Genomic DNA, 12,379 nt, shown 5'->3' on the forward strand with positions numbered 1-12,379 from the left:
GGAGTTAATACCTATGCTTCCCAAGCACTTCCAAAAAAACTGAAGAGTAGAGAATGCTTCTTACCTCATTTTATGAGGCCAACATCACTCTGATACCACAAGCACAAAATGGCAATATATATAAAGAAAATTAGAGGCCAGAATCTCTCATAAACATAGATTCAAGAACCCTCACAAAATATTAGAAAATTGCATGCAACAATACATTGAAAGACTCATATGGACCCAAATTCCGCTTGGTAACATCTACCTGTAGGAAGGAGGAGCTGGAAATGAAGGACGTGGCAGAGGACCCATTCATGAATTCCACAATTTGTCATCTAATCATGGCTTCCCTGGTAGCTCAGCTGGTAAAGAATGGAGCTGCAATGCAGGAAACACCAGTATAATTCCTGGGTCAGGAAGATCAACTGAAGACGAGATAGGCTACCCACTCCAGGATTGTTGGGCTTCCATGGTGACTCAGATGGTAAAGAATCTGCCTGCAATGCAGGAGACCTGGATTCAATCCCTGGGTTGGGGAGATTCCCTGGAGTAAGGAATGCCTACCCAATCTAGTCTTCTGGCCTAGAGAATTCCACGGAGAGAGGAGCCTGGCAGTGTACAGTCCATGGGGTCTCAAAGAGTTGGCTACGACTGGGCGACTTTCACTTCACTTCATATCTGACACATTCAGTTTTTTAAAATTTATTTTACTGATATATAGTGTTGATTTACAGTATGGTGTCAATGTCTGCTGTACTGCAAGGTGATTTAGTGACAATCTTTTTCATATTCTTTCACATCATGACTTATCACAAGATAGTAACAATATTTCCATGTGCTATGCAGTAGGACATTGTTCTTGATACATTCTATGTTTAATACTTTTCATCTACTAATCTCAAACTCCCAATGCATCCTTCCCCCACCTTCCCCCTTGCGAACCACAATTCGGTTTTCTATGTCTGTGAGTCTGTTTCTTTATTCATCAATAAGTTCATATGTGTCATGTTTTCACTCACTGAGTTGCTTCAGTCATGTCCAACCCTTCAGACTGCAGCCTTACAGATTTCTACGTCCATGAGGATTCTCCAGGCAAGAATACTGGAGTGGGTTGCCATGCACTACTCAGGGAATCTTCCTGACCCAAGTAGTGGAACAAACTTGGATGGAACGCACGTCTCTTTATGTCTCCTTCATTGGCAGGAGGGTTCTTTACCACTAGTACCACCTGGGAAGCCCCAGGATTTTAGTTTCCATACATAAATGATACCACATGTTATTTGTCATTCCCTTTCTGGCTTACTCCCCTTAGTATGGTCATCTCGAACTCTATCCAGGTTGCTGCAAATGGCATTATTTCATTCTTTTCATGGCTGAGTTGTATTCCATTGTACACATATACCACATAGTATTTAATCAGTCAGGGTTACTTTCTAATTTCAGCTCGGGGAAAAATAGCTTGCTTATTTAAAATACCTTCAAAACTGTTTTAAAAGTAAAGGAGGAAAGATAAAATTTTGAGGAAATAACACTCAACAGCATTCTCCCTCTTCCTTCACAATATCAGCCATAGGATGAACACACAGGGTCAGGAAGACAGGCTGTTTATGGAAGTCCAGTGATGCAGGTGTTTGGGAGTGATGTCAGCTCATTTGTGTACAAAGTCCACTGTGTTATTCAATATTTCCTATACCTCAAAGAAATTCTATGCCTCTCTACTGATATGATGAAAATACATTTATGTGTTCTGGGATTTTGGAAAGATACCATTTTAAATGCAGATATACACGTCTTTAAACCCTTTAAGCTTTACTCATTTCCCTTAAAGTCAGGAACACATTTCCCTTAAAGTCAGGAACAAGACAAGGGTGTCCACTCTCACACAGCTATTCAACATAGTTTTGGAAGTGTTGGCCACAGGAATCAGAGCAAAAAAAGAAATAAAAGGAATCCAGATAGGAAAAGAAGAAGTAAAACTCTTACTATTTGCAGACAACATGATCCTCTACATAGAAAACCCTAAAGACTCTACCAGAAAATTACTACAGCTAATCAATAAATACAGTAATGTTGCAGGATATAAAATTAACACACAGAAATCCCTTGCATTCCTATATGCTAACAATGAGAAAAGAGAAAGCAAAATTAAGGAAACAATACTATTCACCATTACAACGAAAAGAATAAAATACTTAGGAATATATCTACCTAAATAAACGAAAGACCTATAACTATAAAACACTGATGAAAGAAATCAAAGAGGACACAAATAGATGGAGAAATATACCCTGTTCATGGATTGGAAGACTCAATATTGTGAAAATGGCTATACTACCCAAAGCAATCTATAGATTCAATGCAATCCCTATCAAGCTACCAACGGTATTGCTAGAACAAATAATTTCACAATTTGTATGGAAATACAAAAACCCTTGAATAGCCAAAGCAATCTTGAGAAAGAAGAATGGAACTGGAGGAATCAACCTGACTGACTTCAGGCTCTACTACAAAGCCACAGTCATCAAGACAGTATGGTACTGGCACAAAGACAGAAATATTGATCAGTGGAACAGAATTGAAAGCCCAGAGATAAATCCATGTACCTATGTACACCTTATCTTTGACAAAGGAGGCAAGAATATACAATGGGAAAAAGACAACCTCTTTAACAAGTGGTGCTGGCAAAACTGGTCAACGACTTGTAAAATAATGAAACTAGAACACCTTCTCACACCATACACAAAAATAAACTCAAAATGGATTAAACATCTAAATGTAAGACCAGAAACTATAAAACTCCTAGAGGAGAACATAGGCAGAACACTCTCCGAAATAAATCACAGCAGGATCCTCTATGACACACCTCCCAGAATATTGGAAATAAAAGCAAAAATAAACAAATGGGACCTAATTAAACTTAAAAGCTTTTGCACAACAAAGGAAATGATAAGCAAGGTGAAAAGCCAGCCCTCAGAATGGGAGAAAATAATAGCAAAAGAATCAGCAAAGAATTAATCTCAAAAAATATACAAGCAATTCCTACAGCACAATTCCAGAAAAATAAAAGACCCAATCAAAAAGTGGGCCAAAGAACTAAACAGACATTTCTCCAAAGAAGACATACAGATGGCTAACAAACACATGAAAAGATGCTCAACATCACTCATTATCAGAGAAATGCAAATCAAAACCACAATGAGGTACCATTACACGCCAGTCAGGATGGCTGCTATCCAAAAGTCTACAAGCAATAAATGCTGGAGAGGGTGTGGAGAAAAGGGAACCCTCTTACACTGTTGGTGGGAATGCAAACTAGTACAGCCACTATGGAGAACAGTGTGGAGATTCCTTAGAAAACTGGAAATAGAACTCCCATATGACCCAGCAATCCGTCTTGTGGGCATACACACCGAGGAAACTAGATTTGAAAGAGACACGTGCACCCCAATGTTCATCGCAGCACTGTTGATAATTGCTAGGACATGGAAGCAACCTAGATGCCCATCAGCAGACGAATGGATAAGGAAGCTATGTTACATATATACAATGGAATATTACTCAGCCATTAAAAAGAATTCATTTGAATCCATTCTAATGAGATGAATGAAACTGGAGCCATTTTACAGAGTGAAGTAAGCCGGAAAGATAAAGACCAGTACAGTACACTAACACATATATATGGAATTTAGAAAGATGGTAAAAATAACCCAATATGCAAAACAGAAAAAGAGACACAGATGTACAGAATAAACTTTGGGACTCTATGGAAGAAGGCAAGAGTGGGATGTTCTGAGAGAACAGCATTGACACAAGTATACTATCAAGGGTGAAACAGACCACCAAACCAGGTTGGATGCATGAGACAAGTGCTCAGGGCTGGCGCACTGGGAAGACCCAGAGGGATGGGGTGGAGAGGGAGGCAGGAGGGGTGATCAGGAAGGTGAACACATGTAAATCCATGGGTGATTCATGACAATGCATGGCAAAAACCACTACAATATTGTAAACTAATTAGCCTCCAAGTAATTAAAAATAAATGAAAAAAAAAACAAAAAACAAAAAACAAAACCCCAAAAAACCCTTTAAGCTTTACTGTAACCAATTCAACAGTATGTGAACCTTGAACTTCCAGATGTTCAAGCTGGAATTAGAAAAGGCAGAGGAACCAGAGATCAAATTGCCAACATCCACTGGATCATCGAGAAAGCAAGAGAGTTCCAGGAAAATATCTACTTCTGCTTTATTGACTCTGCCAAAACCTTTGACTGTGTGGATCACAACAAACTGGAAAATTCGTAAAGAATGGGAATACCAGACCACCAGACCTGCCCCTTGAGAAATCTGTATGCTGGTCAAGAAGAAACAGTGAGAACTGGACATGGAACAACAGACTGGTTCCAAATCGAGAAAGGAGTATGTCAAGGTTGTTTACTGTCACCCTGCTTATTTAACTTAAATGCAGAGCATATCATACTAAATGCTGGGCTGTATGAAGCACAAGCTGGAATCAAGGTTGCAGGGAGAAATATCAATAACCTCAGAGATGTGATGACACCACCCTTATGGCAGAAAGCAGAGAAGAACTAAAGAGCCTCTTGGTGAAAGTGAAAGAGGAGAGTGAAAAAGTTGGCTTAAAACTCAACATTTAGAAAACGAAGATCATGGCATCTGGTCCCATCACTTCATGGCAAAGAGATGGGGAAATTATGGAAACAGTGAGAGACTTTATTTTGGGGGGCTCCAAAATCACTGAAGTTGGTGATTGCAGCCATGAAATTAAGAGACGCTTGCTCCTTGGAAATAAAGTTATGACCAACCTAGACAGCATATTAAAAAGCAGAGACATTACTTTGCCAACAAAGTTCCATCTAGTCAAGGCTATGCTTTTTCTAGTAGTCATGTATGGATGTGAGATTTTGACTGTAAAAAAAAAAAGCTGAGCACTGAAGAATTGATGCTTTTGAGCTGTGGTGTTGAAGAAAACTGTTGAGACTCCCTTAGACTGCAAGGAGTTCCAACCAGTCTATCCTAAAGGAAATCAGTCCTGAATATTCATTGGAAGAACTGATGCTGGCTGAAAGCCCAATATTTTGGCCCATGATGAGAAGAACTGACTCATTTGAAAAGACCATTATGCAGGGAAATATTGAAGGCAGGAGGAGTAGGGGACGACAGAGGTTGAAATGGTTGGATGGCATCACTGACTCTATGGACATCAGTTTGAGTAAGCTTCAGGACTTGGTGATGGACAGGGAAGTCTCATGGTGCAATCCATGGGGTCACAAAAATTGGCCAAAAGATAAGACCACTAAAAATTGTGAAGGCACATCCCCTTATACTAGCTTCTTCCTCGTAAGAAACCATCACAGGAGGTAAAGATTGCTCATAGTGTTGAAAACCTATTGATAATTATATAAATAATAAACAGTTCTCCTCCCATGGATGTGACATCATCTGGGTAGTCATGTTATACTACATGGCAAGTGGATTTTTCAGGTCCATTAAGTTTACTGATGACTTGATTCAAGATAGAGAATTTTCACCAGTATCCGTGGGCCAAATGTAATTAGTTCAGCTCAGTTGCTCAGTCACATCCAACTCCTTGTGGGCCCACGGACTGCAGCTGCCAGGCTTCCCTGTCCAGCACCAACTGCTGGAGCTTGCTCAAACTCATGTCCATCAAGTCAGTGATGCCATCCAAGCATCTCATCCTGTTGTCCCCTTCTCTGGCCTTCAATCCTTCGCAGCATCAGGGTCTTTTCCAATGAGTCCATTCTTCACATCAGGTGGCCAATGTATTGGTTCTTCAGCTTCAGTATCAGTCCTTCCAGTGAATATTCAGGACTGATTTCCATTAGGACTGGCTGTTCTGATCTCCGTGCAGTTCAAGGAATTCTCAAGAGTCTTCTCCAACACCACAGTTCAAAAGCATCAATTCTTCTGTGCTCTGCTTTTTTGTGGTCCAGCTCTCACATTCATACATTACAGGAAAAAGCACAGCTTTGACTAGATGGGCCTTTGTCAGCAAAGTAATGTCTATGCTTTTTAATATGCTATCTAAGTTGATCATAACTTTTTCTTCAAAGGAGCAAGCATCTTTTAATTTCATGGCTGCATGACCATCTGCAGTGATTTTGGAACCCAAGGAAATAAATTCTGTCACTGTTTCCATTGTTTCCCCATCTATTTTACGTGAAATAGTGGGACCACATGCCATGATCTTCCTGTTTCAAATCTTCAGATTTAAGCAAGTTTTTTCACTCTCCTGTTTCACATTCATCCAGAGTTTCTGTAGTTACTCTTCACTTTCTGCCATAAGGGTGGTGTCAATTGCATATCTGAAGTTGCTGACATTTCTCCTAACAATCTTGATACCAGCTTGTGCTTCATCCAGCCTGGCATTTCGCATGATGTACTCTGCATATAAGTTAAATAAGCAGGGTGACAATATACAGCCTTGACATACTCCTTTCCCAATTTGGAACCAGTGTATGCTTCCATGTCCGTTCTAACAGTTGTTTATGACATGCATGCAGATTTCACAGGAGGCAGGTCAGGTGGTCTGGTACTCTTATCTCTTGAATAATTTTCCACAGTTTATCATGATTCACACAGTCAAAGGCTTTGTTGTATCCTAAAAGGCATAAGTAGATTTTTTCCAGAACTCTCTTCCTTTTTCAATGATCCATTGGATGTTGGTAATTTGATATCTGGCTCCTCGGCCTTTTCTAAATCCAGCGTGTACATCTGGAAGTTCTTGGTTCACATAGTGTTGAAGCTTGGCTTGGAAAATTTGATCATTACTTTGCTAGCCTGTGAGATGAGTGCAATCGTGTGGTAGTTTGAACACTCTTTGGCATTGCCTTTCCTTGGGATTGGAATGAAAACAGACCTTTTCCAGTCCTGTGGCCCCTGCTGAGTTTTCCAAATTTGCTGGCATATTGAGTGCAGCACGTTCACAGCGTCATCTATTATGACTTGAAATAGCTCAGTGGAATTCCAGCAGCTCCACTGGCTGTTTTCATCATGATGCTTCCTAAGGCCCATTTGACTTCAGACTCCATGGTGTCTGGCTCTAGGTGAGTGTGAGTGATCACACCATCATGGTATCTGGGTCATGAGATTTTTTGTATAGTCTTCTGTGTATTCTTGCCACCTCTTCTTAATATCTTCTGCTTCTGTTAGGTCCATGCCATTTCTGTCCTTTACTGTGCCCATCTGTGCATGAAATGTTCCCTCGGTATCTCCAATTTTCTTGAGGAGATAGCTAGCCTTTCTCATTCTATTGGTTTCCTCTATTTCTTTGCATTGATCACTGAGGAAGGCTTTCTTATCTCTCCTTGTTATTCCCTGGAAGTCTGCATTCAGATGGGTATATCTGACCTTTTCTCCTTTTCCTTTATCGTCTCTTTTTCTCTGAGCTAATTGTAAGGCCTCCTCAGACAACCATTTTGACGTTTTGCATTTCTTTTTCTTGGGTGTGGTCTTGAACAGTGCCTCCTGTACAATGTCACCAACCTCCGTCCACAGCTCTTCAGGCACTCAGTCTATCAGATCTAATCACTTGAAACTGTCACCCCCACTGTATAATTGAAATAGATTTGATTGAGGTCATACCTGAATGGTTAGTGGTTTTCCGCACTTTCTTCAATTTCAGTCTGAATTTGGCAATAAGGAGTTCATGATCTGAGCCACAGTCAGCTCCTGGTCTTGTTTTTGCTGACTGTATAGAGCCTCTCCAGCTTTGGCCACAAGGAATATAATCAATCTGATATTGGTGTTGACCATCTGGTGATGTCCATCTGGTGTAGAGTTGTCTCTTGTGTTGTTGAAAGAGGTTGTTTGCTATGACCAGTGCGTTGTCTTGGTAAAACTCTGTTAGCCTTTGCCCTGCTTCATTTTGTACTCCAAGGCCACACTTGCCTGTTACTTCAGGTATCTCTTGACTTCCTACTTTTGTATTCCAGTCCCCTGTGGTAAAATGGACATCTTTTTTGGTGTTAGTTCTAGAAGGTCTTGTAGGTCTTCATCAAACCATTCAACTTGAGCTTCTTCAGCATTGATGGTGGGGAATCGACCTGGATTACTGTGATGCTGAATGCTGTGCCTTGGAAACGAACAGAGATCATTCTGTCATTTTTGAGATTACAGCCCAATACTGCATTTCAGACTCTTTTGTTACCTGAGTGTTACTCCATTTCTTCTAAGGGATCTTGCACACAGTAGTACATATAATGGTTATCTGAATTAAATTCGCCCGTTCCAGCCCATTTCAGTTCACTGATTCCTAAAATGTCAAAATTCACCCCTCCCATCTGCTATTTGACCATTTCCAATGTACCTTGGTTCGTGGATCTAACATTCCAGGTTCCTGTGCTCTACTGTTCTTTGCATCAGACTTTACTTCCATCATCAGTCACATCCACAGCTGGGCATTGTTTTCGCTTTGGCTCCTTCTCTTCGTTCTTTCTCGAGTTATTTCTCCACTCTTTTCCGGTTGCTGGACAGCCTCATGTAAATCCGTGAAGTCAAATCACACCCTCACACCATACACAAAAATAAACTCAACATGGCTCCAAGGGTTAAATAGAAGACATGACACCATAAACCTGCTAGAAGAGAACATAGGCAAAACTTTCTCCGACATAAATTGCAGGATCACTCCTGGAAGCCCTGGGATCAAACAGACAGACTCTTACAGTTTGTATTACATTTTAGGTCTGCCTTAATAAAATACAACAGCCTGGGAGATTTAAACGTAGGTAGTTTTCACAGTTTTTCACAGAGACAGTTTTTCACAGTTCTAGAGGCTAGAAGTACATGATCAAGTTGTCGGTGTGTTTGCTTTTTGTGAAGCCTCCTACTTGCATTTCAGATTTTCTTTTAATTTTGAACTGATGCACTTGGTTTTAGTGGTGTATTGTTTCCTCTCCAGGATGCTCCTGAATTAAGTACTTGATAAAACATTTGAGCCATCATATCTGTGTGCTTTTATTTTATAGCTATTTTGAAACCCTCACTCTTTTTTCTATTTATTTGTTCTGGACCCAATTCCTATCAAAGGGTTCAATAATAATAAAGTATATTTCCTACAAAATTTCCATAATAACTGGCATTGAATTATGAAAATGAGTCTAAATTGATTTAAGTTGTGCTGGTGGTTCCTATCATGAGTTCTTATGATGTTCCTCCTTTTCCTTTTGTCTCTTCAAATATACTTGCCAGGTATTTTGTCTCATTCCATTTCTTTACCAATACTATCATTGACGGTTCCATTCAATGGTTGAAGGTGAGGAAAGTACTAGTATTAGGGCAGAGACTCATCTCAGGCAAGTGAAGAATCCAGAGGGACGCACATGGTTTGTGTCAATCCCTAATGTGTGTGATTTCAGCATTTCTTCCTTGTGAGACCATTACTTTCAGGGATCATGGAAAAGAAATTGCCTGTCAAGTACAGCCAGTTGTCTCCTAAGGCTGCTAACTAGAAACTTGTAATCGTTTCCAGTAATTAACAGCTGAGAGAAAAGTTTCCAGAAATGTTCTCAGCTCCCAAGCCTGCACTCCCATCGCTGCTGCAGGTGAAATGATAATTGCAGTTTTGATGAGAGGGGAGGGGAGGACAGCGTCTCAAACCCATTTATCAGGATCTGGCTGCCTCTCTCCCACACACATATTGGGTATAATGACTATCCCACCGAGCCCTTGTCCTGGCAGCTGGAAGATATATCTGTTGTATTCTCGTCTGAGCAGCTGAGTCTGTGAGAGAAAGGCAGGTCAAGATTCTGGGTAAGTGATCACATCAGAAACTGACACCAACACCAATTTGTTGACATTCTAGGAAATCTAGTACGTTGGTTTATGAAAGATACAAGAATACATGCTTTATAAGTGCCAAATTTTCCTCTGTGTCTTGTATTTTAATGTCAACTGCAAATATTAATTCATTGCTAATATATTCACTGGCCTCTGACAATAACATACTGATACAGTGTATAATTGGACAATAATAATTTTGTTTTTTCTTAAACTGTTTTATCACATGTTAGTGTTTTATGCTGTACGGTTTATTGCCTACATATTATTATTCAAACATTTCTATAATACATGTTATTTTAGTTGTGTTTCTGTCATGGGAACTAAAGAGTCTTTCTGTTGCCATCCTCAGAGTGGCGCCTTCTCATCTTCATGACATTGCCTTTTCGTGATGCAGGTTTCTGCTGTATTCTACTGCCAGCAGTGATGTTCATGTGTTAAGATGCTAAGACTTAATTCATAATACATGGTACCATAGAATAAAGCTTTACAAATAAGTGGAATCATGTTATATGAAAATTAAAAGATACCACAGGTCTATAAACAGAAAAACTGTGAAATCAAAATCCAATATAGATCTGGTTTATTATATGCCTGCAACTAACTAGCTGTTTGGCATGGCTGGTGATCAGTGCACTCTCTTTTTTTGCTTTTGGCCATGAATCATAGTTCATGAGATTTTAGATCCTGGACCAGGGATTGAACTTGGACCCTCTGCAGTGGAATGCAGGGTGTTAATCATTTAAGCACCTGGGAGTTTCCTCAAACCACTGTCTTGGGTATCCCAACGGGATTCAGTCCTCACTCTGCACTAAGAAGCAGGTTTGACAAATACTTAACCTGTCTGGGGGTAGGTAACACTCCTCTGTATAACTAAGGTCCCTTTAGTTCCTGCCTAATAAATTTGTGAAGAATAAAGAAGGGCTACCATGAGTATCTTCAGTGATTAATTTTACATATTAGTTCTTTTAAATGTTATACCTGGAACCCTTTAAAGGCTGCTGGTAAGAGAAACACAAGAAGCAAATATTTCCATGTGGGAACTATTGTTAAATGGAGAATATTGGATTTCAGTTGACATGATGCACGTAACCCATGCCTCATATTCCCACGCAGGACATTCTAACTCAAAAGTACCAGTGACTGTGAACTGAAAGGATGGCCAGCAGCTTTTTCATAATAGGCATGATCATCGTAACACAGACCGTGGTTGGAATTCTGGGGAATTTCTCACTCCTTTGCAGTTATATCATCCTTCACTTCATGGGTTATAGGTTAAGGTCCACAGACTTGCTCCTTAAGCACCTGATTGTGGCCAACTCCTTGGTCCTCCTCTGTAAAGGAGTCCCACACACAATGGCAGTCTTTGGGTGGAAGCATATGTGTAGTGATGTTGGCTGCAAACTTCTCTTCTTTCTGCACAGAGTGGGGAGGGGAGTGTCCATCAGTAGCATCTGCCTCTTGAGTGTCTTTCAGGTGATCACGATCAGTCCCTGGAACTCCAGGTGGGCAGCGCTGAAAGTAACAGCTCCCAAGTACATGGTTCTCTCTATTTTCCTGTGTTGGATCCTGCAAATGCTGGTAAATGTCATTTTTCCTTTCAATATGACTGGCAAATGGAGTGGCAAAAACATCACAGAGGAAAGAGATTTTGGGTACTGTATTTCTATTTTTACTGACAAAACTGACAACGCCATGTATGCAGCATTGCTATTATTCCCTGATGTTTTATGTTTGGGGCTCACACTTTGGGCCGGCAGCTCCATGGTTCTCATCCTGTACAGACATAAGCAGCAGGTCCAGCACATTCGTAGGACTCACGCCTCCTCCAGGTCCTCCCCTGAGTCCAGAGCTACTAAATTCATCCTTCTGCTCGGGAGCACCTTTGTCTACTTTTATATTCTTTCCTCCATCTGTCAAGTTCTTTTGGCTCTTTTTGGTCAGCCCAGCCGGTTCCTTGTGGACATCACTATAATCATTGCAGCGTGTTTCCCAACTGTCAGCCCCTTTCTGCTCATGAGCCATAACTCCAGTGTACACAGGCTCTATTTTGCCGGGATAAGAAATGCAAAGTCCTCTACTATTATGAGAAAAGTGTAAATTTTATTTATTTCTATAATGATTGGTTGCCAGTTCATTTATTCACCCTCAGAATCCTAATTTAAATTTTGAAATCTCAAGATAATATTATACCGGACATGCCAAGTATCTTCTTCAATATAAAGACCAATTGAAATATATTGTCATGAAATATGAATATATCAGCGAAGTTTTCGTGTAGAAAAGGAGTTCAGGTTTATGCAATAAACAACAGGTCTTTACAATATTGTAGTGTTTTTCTGCCATACATTGATATGAATCAGTCATGGATTAACATGTGTTCCTCATCCTGAACCCCACTCCCACCTCACTCCCACCTCCCTCCTAGGGTCATCCTAGGGCACTAGCCCTGAGCACTTGTCTCATGCATCAAACCTGGACTGGCAATCTGTTTCACAATTGACAATATACATGTTTCAGTGCTATTCTCTCAGATCATCCCACCCTCGCCTTCTCCCACAGAGTCTGAAAGTCTGTTCTA

The 12,379-nt window shown here is 40.4% G+C and overlaps 1 protein-coding gene across 1 annotated transcript; it reads left to right on the forward strand.

Moving 5' to 3' along the window:
* The first annotated feature begins 10,956 nt into the window (after positions 1 to 10,956).
* LOC122692821 (vomeronasal type-1 receptor 4-like) lies at positions 10,957 to 11,898 on the forward strand. Its single transcript, XM_043900641.1, has one exon. The coding sequence runs from the start codon at positions 10,957 to 10,959 to the stop codon at positions 11,896 to 11,898; it is 942 nt and encodes a 313-aa protein (XP_043756576.1).
* The last annotated feature ends 481 nt before the right edge of the window (positions 11,899 to 12,379 follow it).

The sequence above is a fragment of the Cervus elaphus genome, chromosome 4 (assembly GCF_910594005.1).
Source record: "Cervus elaphus chromosome 4, mCerEla1.1, whole genome shotgun sequence".
NCBI classification, from domain to species: Eukaryota; Metazoa; Chordata; class Mammalia; order Artiodactyla; family Cervidae; genus Cervus; species Cervus elaphus.

What these genes read in the sequence shown, in the direction of transcription:
- LOC122692821 (XM_043900641.1), top strand. Translation starts at nt 10,957, where the DNA reads ATGGCCAGCAGCTTTTTCATAATAGGCATGATCATCGTAACACAGACC.